The sequence below is a fragment of the Brachyhypopomus gauderio genome, chromosome 7 (assembly GCF_052324685.1).
Source record: "Brachyhypopomus gauderio isolate BG-103 chromosome 7, BGAUD_0.2, whole genome shotgun sequence".
NCBI lineage: Eukaryota > Metazoa > Chordata > Actinopteri > Gymnotiformes > Hypopomidae > Brachyhypopomus > Brachyhypopomus gauderio.
Genome location: NC_135217.1, coordinates 30,217,424 through 30,236,566, shown reverse-complemented (window position 1 = coordinate 30,236,566; position 19,143 = coordinate 30,217,424). Strand labels below are relative to the sequence as shown.

Genomic DNA, 19,143 nt, shown 5'->3' with positions numbered 1-19,143 from the left:
GAAGAGATACAGAGACAGAAAGTTGTTCAGAATAACAGCACTCTAATACTAATGCCCTCTTCATTTACTCGTGCCAGTAGCCAATGTTTATGTCCAAGCAAGCAAATATTAACTGGATACCTGGTGCTAATGTTAAGTATTAGACTGTATTAAACATCATCATTATGTGGGTCTGCCTGTTCGAATGTTGTTGTTAAAGGTTTGGGGCTTAGTCAGAAATGCATATGCAGGCCAGACACAGACACAGCTCAGCCCAGCCCACACTGTTCACTGCGAACCCTGAGCTCAGCATCAACCCCGGGCAGGGGCACATCTGTGGAAGTGTTTTAGCGGGGTGTCTTTGGTGTCTGCTGCTGATGAGGTCTATCCCCTTTCTGATCCACATGTTTTATCACTCACTCCCTCTCTCACGATTCACGATCCTCTCATACCTCCTCTCCCCTGTTCCCCTCCTCCGTCTCCTCAGTGCGGGTTCTTCGATCGGGCGAGGCCGCCCAAAGACGACGACGTGTCGGACCAGGAGCAGCTGACGGCGGAGAAGTCCGTGGAGGCCTGACGGAGGTGTAGATGCGGTTCAGGGAGGCGAGGAACCCCAGCGACGTCGGGGCCGCTTCACACCAGGGCCCTGCCGCACGCGCCGATGGGACCGCGTGCTGAATCTGTCCCTTGAACTACGTCTCCCATGCTGCACTGGGATCTGTGAGCTGGACCACAATGCCACTCGTGCAGAGCTTTCTTTGGACAGGCAGAGCTGCCGGAAGGCACGTTGCTCCTTCACTTCGCGCTCCAGCAGGGCTGCAGTACCGGAGGGGTCCGTAGAACTCATGCGGGGTCCGGAGATCCCCTTTCACCAGCTTATATCAGACATGGCAGCTGTGCCACACTGTTCCTGGGCTGTTTCATTTCTGTGACCAGCACACACAAGTATTTCAAAAGCTTTTCCACAACGTGCTTCTGAAATTTCAACATCAAAAACCCCTGAGTGCCTTCCCCCCTCTGTACACACACACACACACACACACACACACACACACACACATCCATGCAAAATACAAGAACCAGCACTATTTATTTATGTAGTGTTGTCAAAACAACATTGAACACTATGGAATACGGATCAAGGGGTTTTCTCCTTTAGCCTTCAGAAAATGTTTTTCTTCTGAAAATGTTTTCCATGCTGTAGATTGTGATCCACACTCGAATTTCTATGTTCCGTAAAAACGCCCTTCAACAGTCTAACTCAGTCCTACTAGTTTATTTAATCACAATGTGCAAATTCCCAGAAATCTGATCAAACTGCAGGAGTGATGTATGAATAGTTCTAAATATGTGCAATAGTGCGACATTTTTTGCGTTGCTGAATCCCTTGTACACTGGTTCTATTTTGTTGTGAACTTGAGGTTCAGGTTGTTTTGTATATGAAGTACAAAGAGACCTATTTGTTATGTTTCGTGGTTGAAGTAGATGTCACCATTTTGCCTTGTCTTTTTCTATAAATATGTCTTTTGGGGCGCATTCAAAGTTCACATTGTTTAACTTTGTTATTTCTCTCATTAATAAACTTTTGAAAAATATAAGATCCATTAGAAATTATAATTAAAGAAATAACCTTATCAAAACAATGATTAGTCATATTTCAAAGTATGGCAAAATACATGCAGTGTTTACCTGCTGTGAAATACATAACATTTTTTGTCAATTATAGAACACACAGAACATTGTTTAAGTTGTTACTGAGAACATATCTTTGCTGAGCATTGAATAAGGTTTTGTCTTAAGATTGTCTTAAGACCTGTCTTAAGATTCAGGTTTAAACATGAACAAAATTGGTTTCTCATTGATGTCACCCTTAAATAAATTGTGTACATAACTCTTCAAGCCGTTTGTCTTATTTGTGTTGAAGAAGTTGTTTGCTATTTATATTGTGCCCTGTTTTGATCGTGAGCGATATGGTGAAGTGGGTCTTCTGGTTCTGGAAACTTCAGCACTTCAGTAGACGACAACATGTATGTGAGATTTACGCCCGCTGACTCCACATGCCAAAGCCTATAACATTCACGTCGCTGTAAATTATGCTTAGTCAGCATAACACTGTCAAGTCTGTGTAACTCAGTATAAAATGCTTTGTCAGCTTAATTGTAAAAATGCTTATTCAGGATAACTAAAATATGTTCAGTTGGTGTAAATCTATGCACACATGTCACGCATATGTTATGCATATGTCAGCATAACTGTAAAAAGTACATGTAACAGAAATGTCAAGCTTTTCAACATTTGCCCCTATAGCCCCAGCCTTGCTCCATTTCCCCTCACTCCTCATGAGAGGCACACTAGCTGTACTAGAACGAATCCCCTTCAAGTCTTTGAAATAATTCATAAGTCCACCTCTTCTTCTTGTCAGCCTGACCCCGTTCCAAGCTCCCTTCTTGAGGCTGGTGTAGCTGTCATCTTTTCCCCTATGTCCCGTTTAATGAAGACTTGTGTGTCGTTTGGCTCCGTCCCAGTGGCCCTTAAAATGGCCGCTGCTCCTCCTGTTCTAAGGAAGCCTGGCCTTGACCCAACCTGCCATGCAAATTACAGGACCATTTCCAACCTTCCTTATTTAGTCAAAGTGACTAAAAAGGTGGAAGCCACCAGATTCCAGCCATTTCACACAGTACGCAATCTTTAAGAGCCTTTTCAGTCAGACATACAGTGCCTTGCGAAAGTATTCGGCCTCCTTCAACTTTTCAACCTTTTGCCACATTTCAGGCTTCAAATAAAGATGTATAATTAATTTTTTTTTTTTGTGAAGAATCAACAACACGTGGGACACAATCGTGAAGTGGAATGAAATTTATTGGATATTTAACTTTTTTTTAACAAATAAAAATCTGACAAGTGGGGCGTGCAATATTATTCGGCCCCTTTACTTTCAGTGCAGCAAACTCACTCCAGAAGTTCAGTGAGGATCTCTGAATGATTCAATGTTGTCCTAAATGACTGATGATGATAAATAGAATCCACCTGTGTGTAATCAAGTCTCCGTATAAATGCACCTGCTCTGTGATAGCCTCAGGGTTCTGTTTAAAGTGCAGAGAGTGTCATGAAGACCAAAGAACACACCAGGCAGGTCTGACTCACTGGGGGCTAGGACTCGGCCCTTGTAAAGCTGCTTTGTGACAACAACTGTTGTAAAAAGCGCTATATAAATAAAATTTGATTGATTGATTGAGATACTGTTGTGGAGAAGTTTAAAGCCTGATTTGGATACAAAAAGATTTCCCAAGCTTTAAACATCTCAAAGAGCACTGTGCAAGGGATCATATTGAAATGGAAGGAGTATCAGACCACTGCAAATCTTCCAAGACCCGGCCGTCCCTCTAAACTTTCATCTCCAACGAGGAGAAGACTGATCAGAGATGCAGCCAAGAGGCCCATGATCACTCTGGATGAACTACAGAGATCTAGAGCTGAGGTGGGAGAGTCTGTCCATAGGACAACAATCAGTCGTGCACTACACTAATCTGGCCTTTATGGAAGAGTGGCAAGAAGAAAGCAGAGATATCGAAGATATCCATAAATAGTCTCGTTTAAAGACACACCAAACATGTGGAAGAAGGTGCTATGGTCAGATGAAACAAAACTCGAACTTTTGGGCCACAATGCAAAACGATATGTTTGGCGTAAAAGCAACACAGCTCATCACCCTGAACACAGAATCCCCAATGTCAAACATAGTGGTGCCAGCATCATGGTTTGGGCCTGCTTTTCAGTTTTTTATTTGTTAAAAAGGTTTTTAATATCCAACGAATTTAATTCCACTTCACGATTGTGTCCCTCGTGTTGATTCTTCACAAAATTTTTTTAAATTGTATATCTTTGTTTGAACCCTGAAATGTGGCAAAAAGTCGAAGGAGTCCGAATACTTTCGCAAGGCACTGTAGCACTGAACTTGACAGCACTGAGTCTGCCCTTTAAAAAGATGTGAATGACCTTCCGCTCTCTGCTGATAATGGTTACATTCATATTCTTCTAGAACTAAGTTCAGAATTCCATGCAATAAATTATGTAGTGTGGCATATCAGGAACGGCATTGGACTGGCTTCATTCCACCCGCTGCACCTGTTCATCACGGGGTTCCTCAAGGATCTGTTCTTGGACCACTGCATTTCCTTTTTTCTCCCTACACAGCTCTGGTTCCAGCCAAGTAATTTGATTGTACAAGAGAAATTGCACGAGTGCTAATATAGAGTATAACACATCTGGGACCATGAAATATACATGTATCACTCCACTTTACAAGTGTGTTACCTTTATCTTTAATTATATGATCAATATTTACCTTAGATTGTCACAAACCTTGCTGTTAACTCATGTGAATCACATACACATGAATCATACATACCACCCAAGTGACTGTCAACAGACACTTATTTCACTAGTTGCACAATGAATGGAAACATATGGATGAATTTACATCTTCTCCAGAGCAACTTAGAGTGCTTCACATCTGTTCACAGAATACAGTTGTGATCAAATTTATTCAACCCCCACTGAAATAAAGTGTTTTGGCCAGTTTGACATTGATTTTGATCATTTCAGTCATCTTATTTACAATTATATCAAAGAGGCACTTATAAATTAGACAAACATAACACAATATTTATGATGGAATAACCACAAATGTCTTTACTGTGCTCACATCATTATCAGTTTTATTCAACCCCCTAGTGACATTATTTTTTAGTACTTAGTACAACATCCTTTTCCAGTTATGACAGCTTTCAAGCGTGAAGCATAGCTTGACACAAGTGTCTTGCAGCGACCTATGGGTATCTTAGCCCATTCTTCATGGGCAAAAGCCTCCAGTTCAGTCACATTCTTAGGCTTGCGCACTGCAACTGCCTTCTTTAGGTCCCACCAGAGGTTCTCAATTGGATTTAAGTCTGGTGATTGCGATGGCCACTCTAGAATGTTCCAGCCTTTCATGTTCAACCATGCTCTAGTGGACTTGGATGTGTGCTTCGGATCATTGTCCTGTTGGAAGGTCCAACGTCTCCCAAGCCGCAGGTTTGTGACTGACTCCATCACATTTTCCTCCAAGATCTCCTGGTACTGAAGGGAATTCATGGTACCCTGCACACGTTGAAGCTTTCCTGTACCATTAGAAGCAAAACAGCCCCAAAGCATAATTGACCCCCCGCCATGCTTCACAGTAGGCAAGGTGTTCTTTTGTTCATAAGCCTGGTTCTTCCTTCTCCAAACATAGCGCTGGTCCATTGTCCCAAACAGTTCTAATTTAGTTTCCAAAACCTGTTCCAAAACCTTTGTGGCTTGTCCACATGACTTTTGGCATACTGCAGTCGACTTTTCTTGTTCTTTGGAGTCAGCAAGGGGGTGCGTCTGGGCGTTCTGGCATGGAGGTCTTCGTTATGCAGTGCGCGCCTTATTGTCTGAGCTGAAACTTCAGTGCCCACATCTGACAGGTCTTTTTTCAGTTCCTTAGCAGTCACGCGGGGATTTTTCTCCACATTACGCTTCAGGTAGCGCACAGCAGTCGCGGTCAGGATCTTCTTTCTGCCACGACCAGGTAACGTTTCCACTGTGCCCTTTAACTTGAACTTGCGAATGATACTTCCGATAGTGTCTCTTGGAATATTTAACAACTTCGCAATCTTTTTATATCCATTGCCATTCTTGTGAAGAGCAATAACCTCTTCTCTTGTCTTCTGGGACCATTCTCTTGCCTTCACCATGCTTGGAAACACACCAGTAGATGTCTAGAAGGAGCTGAGTATCACAGTCCTTTTAAATCTGCCTAATTGGTGCTTATCATGCTTGATTGCTGCTCGTTGACATCCACCGATGTTTTCAATACCTGATGGAAAACACTGGAATGAACCTCTGTTCTTAGGAGTGGTAGTCGTAAAGGGGTTGAATAATTGTGTCAATGAAGAAATCACAAAAAGGCCATTTAATACTTTATGACAAAAAAAATTGATGCTATCTTAGTTGCATTTAGTTCTTTAACAAGTCCTTGTAAGATTTCATTATGAACACAATTACAAATGTGCACTGAATTCCATAAAACCCTTCGCAGCATTGGGGGTTGAATAAATTTGATCACAACTGTATATGGGCTTTCGATACGGACCTCGAAACAGTGTTTCGGAACACCGTGATTCAAATGAATTGAGTTTGACATCACTATTGGACAGTAAGTCCAAAGAGCCGTGAAGTCACCAGTACTGTCTTCTAAAAAAAACTAATAATAAAAAATAAAAGCAGTCTGCAGGCAATTCGGCATTCAGGAGGCTGAAGAAAACATACCTTTACTGACTCAGACATATACAGCAGGGAGTTGACTCAAGAATAACTGAAAGATTTAAGCTTATTTTATCCTTCATTTCCCCCAGGTGAGGTGAGTGCTATGGTCAATAAATGACCCCTTATTTTCCTAGCTCTTAAAAAAGTCATTTCTCGAATCATGGCCTTCCTTCGCACCTGCTCACCTCTCATTGTCCCTTGACCTTCTCTTCTAGGAAGCTTGCGGAAGCCACCACTGCTTACTAATGTCTGCTTGATCATTACTGCAAGTGCTATCTCAGTCCTCTGGCAGAAGCTCATTCAGGAAGAGCCCTAGTGCTATATCTTCCTGTGCAGCCTTCTACAATGCCAGTCGGTGCATGTTGACTCTCTCTCAGTGAGCACCAGCCAAGCTCAGCTGCAAAGCTCTGGCAGGCTAGCCGCCTCTTTTCTGTCTTCTGTTTTTTTTTTTTACATTCCCCCCATGCACCTGTTTGTACTGTCCACTGTCTCAGATGTTGGTTCAAGCATGAAGTGTGAGAGAAACTCTCTTGGATGGTCTCCTGCAGGTCGAGACACTTCTGGGCTCGATGGTTTGTCCGCAGCGCCTCTAATGATGGCACTATTGGACAACAAGGCACTGAAAAATCCCAGTGCACAGGACGGGATAAGTCACCAATAATCTGCACTTTCTACTTATGTATTCCACCTACAAATTCAGAAGCACTTTGCTTTGTGTAGAGTTTGCAAATGAACTATGAAACGTGAACACATGAAAGACAAACAAAAGCCGGTAGTAATCGCGCCATAAGAACGGAGAAGTATTTCAGTAAAGAATGCAGCAGATGGCGCAATAACCTCAGAAATACGGGTGACGTTCCGATTCTCTAGGCAGAAAAGCACACCGATACAGTGTGTTCAGTATCATATCACCACCGGCTGTACAATGTCCAGTACGGCGCATTGCAAAGATGACACTTTATCACAAGTCTGTTAAACGTAAACTTAAACTAAAACTTTGAACTTCATTATTTTCAGTACATTGTATACAAGTGGAAGATAAAACACAAGACTGTCCTGGCTCTGAGACTGCTCGGACTGCAGACTATCTTGCCATCTTCAAACATAGACTGAAGACTCACCTGTTTATTTTTGAGTACATAAATGACTACTAAATTAGCACTTGTCCTTGTTATTTAAATTGTATGTTTATCTGTCCATGGTTATTTGTGCTTCTAGGTATGTTTTAATTCTTGTTTAAGTTTGAGCCTGTTTTTATTTGGAATACTAGGTAATGGCATTCCTGTAGTTTAGTAGTGATGTGGCTCAAGAGGATCTTGAATTCTGTCCTATCTATGCTACTATCAAGGATATACAGTTGTGATCAAATTTATTCAACCCCCAATGCTGCGAAGGGTTTTATGGAATTCAGTGCACATTTGTAATTGTGTTCATAATGAAATCTTACAAGGACTTGTTAAACTACTAAATGCAACTAAGATAGCATCAATTTTTTTTGTCATAAAGTATTAAATGGCCTTTTTGTGATTTCTTCATTGACACAATTATTCAACCCCTTTACGACTACCACTCCTAAGAACAGAGGTTCATTCCAGTGTTTTCCATCAGGTATTGAAAACATCGGTGGATGTCAACGAGCAGCAATCAAGCATGATAAGCACCAATTAGGCAGATTTAAAAGGACTGTGATACTCAGCTCCTTCTAGACATCTACTGGTGTGTTTCCAAGCATGGTGAAGGCAAGAGAATGGTCCCAGAAGACAAGAGAAGAGGTTATTGCTCTTCACAAGAATGGCAATGGATATAAAAAGATTGCGAAGTTGTTAAATATTCCAAGAGACACTATCGGAAGTATCATTCGCAAGTTCAAGTTAAAGGGCACAGTGGAAACGTTACCTGGTCGTGGCAGAAAGAAGATCCTGACCGCGACTGCTGTGCGCTACCTGAAGCGTAATGTGGAGAAAAATCCCCGCGTGACTGCTAAGGAACTGAAAAAAGACCTGTCAGATGTGGGCACTGAAGTTTCAGCTCAGACAATAAGGCGCGCACTGCATAACGAAGACCTCCATGCCAGAACGCCCAGACGCACCCCCTTGCTGACTCCAAAGAACAAGAAAAGTCGACTGCAGTATGCCAAAAGTCATGTGGACAAGCCACAAAGGTTTTGGAACAGGTTTTGGAAACTAAATTAGAACTGTTTGGGACAATGGACCAGCGCTATGTTTGGAGAAGGAAGAACCAGGCTTATGAACAAAAGAACACCTTGCCTACTGTGAAGCATGGCGGGGGGTCAATTATGCTTTGGGGCTGTTTTGCTTCTAATGGTACAGGAAAGCTTCAACGTGTGCAGGGTACCATGAATTCCCTTCAGTACCAGGAGATCTTGGAGGAAAATGTGATGGAGTCAGTCACAAACCTGCGGCTTGGGAGACGTTGGACCTTCCAACAGGACAATGATCCGAAGCACACATCCAAGTCCACTAGAGCATGGTTGAACATGAAAGGCTGGAACATTCTAGAGTGGCCATCGCAATCACCAGACTTAAATCCAATTGAGAACCTCTGGTGGGACCTAAAGAAGGCAGTTGCAGTGCGCAAGCCTAAGAATGTGACTGAACTGGAGGCTTTTGCCCATGAAGAATGGGCTAAGATACCCATAGGTCGCTGCAAGACACTTGTGTCAAGCTATGCTTCACGCTTGAAAGCTGTCATAACTGGAAAAGGATGTTGTACTAAGTACTAAAAAATAATGTCACTAGGGGGTTGAATAAAACTGATAATGATGTGAGCACAGTAAAGACATTTGTGGTTATTCCATCATAAATATTGTGTTATGTTTGTCTAATTTATAAGTGCCTCTTTGATATAATTGTAAATAAGATGACTGAAATGATCAAAATCAATGTCAAACTGGCCAAAACACTTTATTTCAGTGGGGGTTGAATAAATTTGATCACAACTGTATGTAACGCTGGTGGGCGTGGGTAAAGGGCGGAGCATGTGTCAATCATTTTCGAATGCAGCCAATCAGATACTAGACTTTTGTTGTCAATTTTTATTAAGCCAATTATCAGCCAGAGTTAGCTGTCAATCATTTTTTACTGCAGCCAATCATCTTAACAGATCTGCCAAAAGTAGGCAGAACCTGCACGGAGAAGCTCTTTAAACAGAAGTATATGCCGCTCTTACACAAAAGTAGCTGAATAAAAACATTAGAAGAGCCATGACTTTAGACATTTTTAAATCAAAGTTTAAAATACTTCTCACTTGTTATTCTGGAACGGCACTTTAATGTTTTTTTTCCTTTATTGCACGTATTGCATGATTTGTACATCATATATACATATATATGGCGAGTGTAAATTGTTAGCAGAGGGGAGGTGTAAATGGACACAAATTAAGTATTATATCGCGATCGATCGCCAAGTATAAGCGCCTCCGCCGAGCAGAGCGTTGCGGAGCGATTTCAATTGGAGGATCGTGCTCTATTTTGTATTATTAATTTTTTTGCTGATGCTGGTCCAGCGTGTCGCGTGCCACTGATTATGCCTCGGCGTGCCAACGGTGGCCCGCGTGCCATAGGTTGCCGACCCCTGCTGTAGAGCCTTTGAATATTAAAACCATTGTAGAAATTAAGCTCAGCAAGTAAAGTAAAAGAAGGACGCGATCACACAGTCTCATTGAAAATGTAGGAGTTAATGAATAAAGTGCACCAACGCAAAACCCGTGACATAATCCAAATAAAGTTTGAAGACCAGTATTCTTTGATATAATCAGGCATTGCTTTTAATCGTCATAATTATGGAGAGCTAGCTAGCTCTCGTATGCTCACCGTGTACATCTTTCGCCAAGAGAAATTCGTGGGCAGAGTTTAATTACATCTTTGCGGGAGTCATTGAGTTGGATTAACTCTGATTTGATCAACTCTGTCCGATAACTCCAACACTCCATCGTCATTTGATTATATCAAAACAATATCCCCAATATCCCCTTCTCATCGAAAGGGGAAAGTCACGTGACTGTTCCGAAAACGGAACGCAGTATCGATACGTTTCGAATATTTTCGTGCATTTTAGTCCGCACTTAAGTTCAAGCGGCTGGTCTGAGATCAGAATATTTACTGATTACTTGTAGTGTTTTATAAATGAAGTATTACACGAGCATTTCCCGACCTTGCAAAGTAAAATTAATACTGTCAGCCATATCAACTGACTAACAGTGTATCATAATGAAAAAATACATCTTAATGACCTCATTAAAACAACCCTGTTCTCTGCAAAATCATATGTTTTCATGACTAATATTTATTTAGGGACACTATATGCTATACATGTCATTTTTCATTTTTTAAAAATCTGTTTCTGTTAAGAAAAAGTTGTGGATTTGGGCCCTGGTTGCCATGCCCACTAGATGTCACTGTGGCGTGTGATGATTCGAACGTCTCACGAGATCGAATCATTTTCCGAATCGATTGGTTCATTCGATTCGATCTCCCAAAGGCCCCACGTTCGCCACCACTACTGTCCAAGCGCATCGATTATTCTTGTCAACCTCGAACAAGCCTTTTGTCAGGGGTGGAGCTAATCTCCTGGTACTTTCTTAAACGGCACGTGATGCAGTATTTCCGTGAACGGGACGTTCCAGTGGAGACGGTGAAATGAAAGAAAAGGTACAGAACAGACGGTAAACCACAGGATCCCTGTTTCCCCCCGCAAATAACAGAGAATGGCTTCAAAACGCCCCTTCCCCGAGGAAGACTTCACGTGCCCCGTGTGCTGTGACGTTTTCAAGGACCCGGTTCTCCTCTCGTGCAGTCACAGCACGTGCAGCGAATGTATTCGCAGGTACTGGCAAGTCGAACGTACTCAAAAATGTCCAGTTTGCAGGAAGAGATCTATTGGCAAGCCACCCCTCAATTTGGCTTTGAAAAACTTGTGCAAAACCTTCCTCGAGATCAGAGAGGACCCTGAAGTGTTGTGCGAAATTCACAATGAGAAGCTGAAGCTGTTCTGTTCAGACGATGGACAGCTTGCATGTGTTGTGTGTAGAGACTCAAACAAGCACCTGAATCACAAGTTCTCTCCTGTGGACGAAGCGGCAGTTGAACTTAAGGTAGGCTACAATTGATGTAGCAACTGTAAACTAGTAAAATAGTTTAATTAAAGTAGAATTTAAATGTTCATTCTTAATTGTAGGATATCATTAAGAGTGCACTGAAGCCAGTGGCAGTGAAAATGAAGACGCTTCAAGATGCTCAGATTAACATTCATCGAAAAGTTGATCATGTAAAGGTGAGAATGAGATCTGTCATGTCTATGGCACATGCTCAACTAAATAATTTCAATAATAGTGTATGAAATTACTGTAAAACCTATACACACGCAATTGTTAAAAAAATAATTAAACATGTGTATCTAATTCATGTTTGTGGTGATAAATGGCAGAAACAAACCCAGTATGTAAAGGATCAGATTAAGAAGGAGTTTAAGAAACTGCACCAGTTTCTGCAAAAGGAACAGGCAGCCTTACTGACTGAGCTGACCGAGGAACAGCAGCTGAAAACACAAATGCTGCAGAATAAAGTAGGAGAAATGAACAAAGAGATACTGTCTCTCTCAAACACCATACGCACAGTAGCACAGGAGTTGCAATCTGAAGACATCAAATTTGTAAAGGTCAGAGTTCAAGTATATTTTACTATCTCCCCCCATTTTCTGTTGCTTGTTTTCTTTATCTTTAATTCTGACTTCCTCTTCTGGTTTTCATACTAGCCCCCCTCCCCCTCTCTGTTTACCCCTCTCCTCTCTATAACCCCCCCCCTTTCACCCTCCCTCTCTCTCTATCTCTCTTTCTCTCACTCCTTGTTTCCAGCCTTCCTGTCAAATATAAACTTTGATGTTCTTTTGTTTGTTCGTTAATCCTAAAACTGTTCCACTATTTTAACAGAGCTTTGAGAAAACTCTGGAGAAGTAAGTGGCAGTCTTTTGTTTCATTTACTTATTTCAAATGGCTGGACATGTAGCTGCCAGTTCTCATCTGAGTGTGTGTGTGTGTTCCAGAGCACAATGCACTTTGTGCCTTGATCCAGATGAGATTTCTGGAGAGCTGATTGATGTTGCAAACTACCTGGGCAACCTGCAGTTCAGAGTCTGGAAGAACATGCAGAACATTATCAAATACAGTGAGTCTGGTATTGATTAAGTTAATTTCAGCATTCTGCATGCCAGGAAGAGGCGAGAAAGGCCAGAGAAGATGGGTTTTGGAGGGTGTTAAAATGGGGTGTGACAGGGATTCAAGACCTTTGAGAGCGTATGGATGTTCTGATGAATATTCAGAATTTTAAATCTGTAGGTTCTTCCTTTTTTAAATTAAATTTTCTTTTAAATGAAATATTTAATATTTTAAAATATTTAGACCCCTGTGTTAATGTCTTGGTGCCTAGTAAACGGACTTTCCTCCTCAGGTCCCATCATCTTGGATCCAAACACGGCCCACAAGCAACTTGTTCTGTCCGCTGACCTGACCAGCGTGAGGGACAGCAATGACGACGACGAGGATGACGACAGAGACGACGAGACCTCTACATGGAGACGGCAGCCTCTGGACACCCCGGAGCGGTTTGACTGCTGTTTGTGTGTGCTGGGCTCTGAAGGCTTCTATTCAGGCACCCACAGCTGGGACGTCGATGTGGGCAGCAGCTCCTTCTGGATGCTGGGTGTGACCACAGAGTCTGGGCAGAGGAAGGAGCGCAACATTTTCCCCTCTGGAGCCTGGGGCATCGGCTACGACGACAAGTGCCTGTGCGCCCGGTCCCCGATGGAGCCGTGCCTCACGCTCCCCGAGGCAGCCAAACCTCGAGTGGTGAGAGTTCGTCTAGATATGACTGCGGGATATCTGTGGTTCTCAGACCCCACCCTCCACGTTGACATCTACAAGTTCTCACACCGCTTCACGGAGATGGTCTACCCATTCTTCCACAGTCTCTGCAATCTCTCCCCTCTGAAGGTCTTGCCCCTCGAGCCCGTGGTGGAACTGAACAGACCCAGTTAATACTGGGACGCTCTTAACTGTATTAAAAGTGTAAATAAAAGCCCCTACACCCTGCAGTACTACATCCCATCTCCTCACCAAACATGCCTGTGTAGGCACCCAGATTTCACTACCATAATTTAGATAGTTGTCTGTAATCTTTAATAATTGCAGGTTCACTTTAAAGAATTGAACTATTCAAGCCTTGTGAAGCCTGAATCAGTCAAATTGCCAGTGTCACTGTCCAGATCATTGTTAAAAGGAGTCTTTGATGATCCAGCATGTAGATTACAGTGCATTCAGCTCATCAGGATGGACAATATTTGCTGTCACCTTTGCTCTCACTCAGTGGAGAAGTGAAGTGGATCAGGTGAATGTCTCGTGTTCTGGATTTCCATGGCTACTGCTAATGAAGATTCATTAGCGACGTGCCACATGGTCCACCCTTAACTCCTTATGCTTGCTACCAGTTATATGTTTCCTGAAATGGTTCTCTTTAGTATCACCTCCAGGGTTCTAAAATGTTAAAATGTTTAAAGGAATCATAGTGTGGCAGGCAGGTAATGCATGTAAGAGAAAATATCCATCACTTCCACAGTTGTTTTGTGTGAGATGGTCTTGGTTTCCTAGGTTCACATGGAATAGACTTACTTATTTCTTATGTCTATTGTCAGTTTCTATCAGAGCCTGGAGCCCTAAACACAGTTTTGATAAGGAGCCCTCATTCCTCAACTGTGGGACCATTTTTTGATATTTGCACCTGGTTTTCCCATTAGTGTTCTCCATCCTTTTTTGGCTGAAGAATAAACAGCCATATACAGAACAAAAATGTGTTCGTTGTATCAGCTCCTTTATACATATTCAAACCTATGCTTACAACATTTTATTACATTTAAAATGGGAAAAAAATTATTTACATTTTGTTATTCTAAGCCTAACCCTAACCCTAATTTGTTTAACTGCAACATTACCTTAATTATAAATTTCACCACTGGAAAGAATAGGAATTGTAGACTGCATTTTGGCTGTATAGCCCGTTAACATATGAGGTTTTCCACAAGAACAGAGTGAGGAGGAGCTAGTGGGCTGTGATGAGGAGAATGATGAACCTGAATGAGAGTTGTAACAGGTCAGAGTCCGGTACAGACACGGGCAGAACCAGAAGAAACAGGTTGAGGTATTTTATTTAAAAAGTAATAAATGTTCAATCTTTAATTGATTTAATCTTTAAACAATCTTTAATATCATGATTCCTTATTTTAAATTTCACTAGGTGGGTAAGAGAGATATGGCATACGTATTAATACGCCCCCCCCCCCCCCCCCCCCCCCCCCCCTTATATATATATTAGGGGTGGGACTTTATCGCGTTAATTTCGATTAACTATTTACAAGGAAAATAATGAACTAAAAAAATGAGTAGCTCGGCTGACTGCAAACCGGCAGAAGGCAGAAGCGTTTGAACATGGCGGCAGGCCGCTGCTAACAAACTTATCAGTTAATATCCTTATTATCCGCTAGATTAATTTAAGACAACTAAAAATATATATATATTAATAATCATCTCTAGGTGTTTTTTTCCCCTCTTACTTAATACATATAAACAAACTCAACCACTCTGGAGCACCGCGAAGATTTGGATAGTATACTCACGTATATTGACGACTGCTTTGAAAGAATTATCATGAGCAAAGCAGAGAAGACGCCATCGACCAAGAGAAGCCGTGCCGAAGCTTCTCCAGGAGCGGCTTCCCCACACACCTGTAACACGGCGGACATTCTGGAGTCTATTAACACCAAACTGTCCAGGTTCGACGCGCGCCTGGCGCTGGTGGAAATTCTCCACCAAGAGTTTCAGGCTTTGCGAGAGTCGGTGGAGTTCAGCCAGCAGCAAGTGGAGGCACTCGCGGCAGAAAACACGGTGCTTAGAGAGTCGGTGGAATCGCTCACCGAGGGAATGACCCGACTCTCTGAAGAAAACGAGAAAATCAAAGAAACGGTCATCGATCTCCAGTCCCGCAGTATGAGAGACAACTTAATATTTGCAGGTATTCCGGAGAAGGCAGACGAGGACCCCGAGACCACGGTAAAAGCATTTATCCAAAACCACCTGAAAATCTCGGAGTCCACCGTCAAAACCATCAGTTTTCACCGCGTTCACCGGTGATTACACCTTCTTTTCGGCAGTACACCACTCACATTCTCGCTTAGACAACTTCTTAGTTAGCAATTCTATTATGACAGATGTCACAGACACCCATATTCATATTCATTCTTTGACACAGAAAAGAACCACACCAGCAACTAGGAACTGGAGATTAAATACATCATTACATAAAGAACAAGATTTCATTAATTATTTCAAAAAAGAATGGGCAACATATTTAGAATATAACGATCTACCAGGTACCTCTCCGTGTGTTCTTTGGGAAGCAGGGAAGGCAGTAATGCGGGGGAAAATAATATCCTACTGCACACATAAGAAAAAGACAGAAAAAACAAAGGTATTAGAATTGGAAGAAACAATAAAATCTTTAGAAGCTGCCCATGCTGCCTCACCACAAGAACACACACTGAACAAGCTGAGAAAACTGGAATTAAATGAAATAATAGATAAAAAGACACAATTTTTTAATCTCCTCTATTAAGAACTCAACAGGTAGCATTATTCATGACCCACAAACCAAATAAATAAAGCTTTTAAAGAGTTTTATAAAGCTTTATATACATCACAGATTAGTCCATCTGATTCAGCTATTGAAGAATTTATTAATAATATAAATCTCCCAAAGCTGGAAAACGAGCAAGTTGTTGCACTGGATTCACCACTTGCTCTGCCCGAATTACATGAAGCCCTACAGCAGCTACCAAATAACAAAGCTCCAGGACCAGATGGATTTCCGGGAGAATTCTACAAAGAATTGTGGTTTGTGCTGTGGTTTGTGGTTTGTCCCCAGACATGAATTCTGTTAACATTAGCATGCTTCTAAAGCCAGGCAAAGACCCTACACTTCCTTCCAGCTATCGCCCCATTTCACTCATAAACGTAGATCTTAAAATTATTTGCAAAGCACTTGCCAGAAGATTAGAGAAAATCACCCCACTTATAATACATCCAGACCAAACAGGTTTTATCAAGGGTAGACAATCGGCCAACAATACACGCAGACTAATAAACATAATAGACTACTGCAAAATTAACAAAATAGAGACTACCATTGTATCTTTAGATGCAGAAAAAGCATTTGACCAGGTAAACTGGGAATATTTATTAGCAGTTCTACACAAATTTGGATTTGGCTCATTCTTCATAAACTGGATCAAAACCCTACATAGTTCTCCTAATGCACGTGTTAGGACGAACGATATCACCTCACAAAGCTTCACTCTGCAGAGGGGCACCAGGCAGGGCTGCCCACTATCACCCTCACTCTTCATTCTCTTCATTGAGCCATTAGCATCAGCAATTCGACAAAATGCAAATATTACAGGAATTAACACAGGAACCACAAACCATAAGATAAGTCTCTACGCAGATGATGTATTACTTTTCCTGCAGAACACACAAGCTTCTATTCCGAATACAAGCAAACGTATAGACAGCTTCTCTTCTATAACAGAATATTCCATTAACTGCCCAGCAAACATGGCAACAGTGGCCCTCTTTGGGACCACAGCGGGCTTAAAATGTGGCCCTATTTGGGCTGCCCACATTGGACCCCTTCCGGTTTGAACGTGGGGGCGTAACAGGGCCCACTGTTATGGACCCAAATGGGCTACCCACAATCAGCCCAGTTATCTGGCTTTGCCCAATTCAAGCCCTTTCTTAGCCGACTACTTAGCCCACAGTTGCCTACACTGGTCCCATATAACTTGCCATTGTTCAGCCTATAGCGGTCAATTTGCCACTTTCCCACTCTGAGCCACTTATGGACCCAATCAGGGCCACTACTCAGCCCACAGCTGCCTACACTGGCCCCACATATCTTACTCACATTAAGCTATTGCACTGTTCCACCCATAGCCACCACCACTTTCCCATAGTTTGCCATCTGTGTATTCTCTTCTTTAAACTACAAATAGATTATCCAGAAAATATTTTTTTTGCCTCTTTTGGAGCCTAAATGCTTACCTCATGTAAAAACCACCAAGAGTTTGGAAAAGGGTCAAGTCATTATTTATTTTACATTGAAAAAACATTAAGTTTAAACTTAAACTAGCATTTACATTTGAACTGCAGATGCAGATGTCTTTTGCATTCAAAAGATTCTTATAATTTATAATGTCACATGCTTGCTGAATATTCTGAGCACAGCAAAAATTATGAGTAATATAAAACAGTAAATGAAATATCTTTCAAGTGCAAGAAAAAAATGACACTGAATTCACTAAGAATATTTTAAACAGAACGACTGGAAAACCATAATCAATAACATGAACATCATAAATCAGACTTGGTTCTGTGTGTGTCTTCTCAACATTCTTTCTTTTCTACCTCCATCACGGTCTCTAGCGTTCCTCAGCCACACCTTGATTGCAGCCTCAACTGCAGCATTGGTCACTTGTTCTGGTGCACTTCTGTGGACTGCCGCTATGTAGTTGTACAGCACAAATGTACAAAAATATTCTGAATGTTTCAGATTAATAAAACAGGTAGAGACTAAAACACTTTCATAAAATTCTATAAAATGTAAAATACATTTTAAACATCTATTAAGTGTTGCCTTCATCCACTATCACTTTACCACAAAAGTGAAAAAGTATTGACTGAGCAATTTCCAGTGAAAACTTAGACAAACTGTACAGATGAATTGCAAGCAAAAGAAATAATAAACCAAAATATCAAAATCCTTCTCACCTATGACCACTTTACAGAGGATGAGATCTTGAAAAGATCTCTTCTCCCCAGAGCCTTTCCAAGAGAGCTGCAGAGCAAGACTGTTAGCAAAGTTGAGGTGATGGAATAAGTTGTAGACACCTAGAAAAAAATATAGATATAAATTTACCTACACATATTCACTGTGTATACACAGAGTTGTATATAAAAGCCAGCAACTAGACTGTAGGTGCTTGAAATCTCGAACGCGGCCTATATTTCGTGTTAAGATATATCTCACAAACAGCATGCTAATGTGTAAATGTTTAGCTAGCGGGTCTTGTCAACTAACTAATTTTACGGGCGCACTGCAAACATTATATATACAGTGTGTGTGTGTGTGTGTGTGTGTGTGTGTGTGTGTGTGTGTGTGTGTGTGTGTATGCGCGAGCGCGTAATAGGTTTGATAAGACACCCTAACAGCAATGGCGTTTATAACGTGGTAGGGATTACACTATGAGTAAAAATGTTAACTGCTTCGAAATTTTGTGCATAATTATTCGAAATTTAAGTGTACGTATCAAATGATTGTATTGGTCAAAACATACCTTACAAATTCGTAATCGATGAACAGACGAGAACCGAGAAAGAGCTGGCAATCTTCTCAACAAACGGTCTGCGCGTGTTCTTCTTGCCGCGATTTAATTATGCCCTCATGAGGTTATCAGTGGGCAAGCCCAATGGTGCACTGCCCACATTTAACCTGTAATGGCCAGAAGTGGGCTAATGGGCACGGGCCCAGAGTGGGCTAAACTATTTTGTGCCCTCATGAGGTTATCAGTGGGCAAGCCCAATGGTGCACTGCCCACATTTTACCTGTAATGGCCAGAAGTGGGCTAATGGGCACGGGCCCAGAGTGGGCTAAACTATTGTGTCCCATCATGAGGTTATCAGTGGGCAAGCCCTATCCCTCACTGCCCAAAGGAAACC

The 19,143-nt window shown here is 41.8% G+C and overlaps 2 protein-coding genes and 1 long non-coding RNA gene across 3 annotated transcripts in view; 2 read left to right on the top strand and 1 right to left on the bottom strand.

The window, feature by feature from the left end:
* itga8 (integrin, alpha 8) overlaps window positions 1–1,878 on the top strand; it is a 70,239-nt gene extending 68,361 nt beyond the window's left edge. Inside the window, exon 30 of the mRNA XM_077013129.1 lies at window positions 467–1,878. Within this exon, the coding sequence (XP_076869244.1) occupies window positions 467–556 (90 nt within the window). The 3' untranslated portion in view covers window positions 557–1,878. The remainder of the gene's footprint in view (window positions 1–466) is intronic.
* Window positions 1,879–10,781: 8,903 nt separating this feature from the next.
* On the top strand, window positions 10,782–14,181 carry LOC143519551 (zinc-binding protein A33-like). The gene is made up of 6 exons (XM_077013128.1): window positions 10,782–11,421; window positions 11,505–11,600; window positions 11,754–11,984; window positions 12,256–12,278; window positions 12,369–12,490; window positions 12,773–14,181. The coding sequence occupies exons 1-6, from the start codon at window positions 11,035–11,037 to the stop codon at window positions 13,357–13,359; spliced, it is 1,446 nt and encodes a 481-aa protein (XP_076869243.1). The 5' UTR covers window positions 10,782–11,034; the 3' UTR covers window positions 13,360–14,181.
* A 3,354-nt stretch (window positions 14,182–17,535) lies between these two features.
* On the bottom strand, window positions 17,536–19,109 carry LOC143519550 (uncharacterized). Its single transcript, XR_013132468.1, has 3 exons — window positions 18,762–19,109; window positions 18,196–18,315; window positions 17,536–17,928 (listed from the first exon to the last, which is right to left on the bottom strand). It is a non-coding gene; the product is annotated as an uncharacterized LOC143519550 (long non-coding RNA).
* Between the last annotated feature and the right edge of the window lie 34 nt (window positions 19,110–19,143).

Excerpts from the sequence above, each read along its gene's own strand:
- LOC143519551 (XM_077013128.1), top strand. The coding sequence starts at position 11,035 with ATGGCTTCAAAACGCCCCTTCCCCGAGGAAGACTTCACGTGCCCCGTG. Across the intron at positions 11,422-11,504 it reads AAGCGGCAGTTGAACTTAAG|GATATCATTAAGAGTGCACT; the intron begins GTAGGCTACAAT and ends TCTTAATTGTAG. Across the intron at positions 11,985-12,255 it reads AAGACATCAAATTTGTAAAG|AGCTTTGAGAAAACTCTGGA; the intron begins GTCAGAGTTCAA and ends CTATTTTAACAG.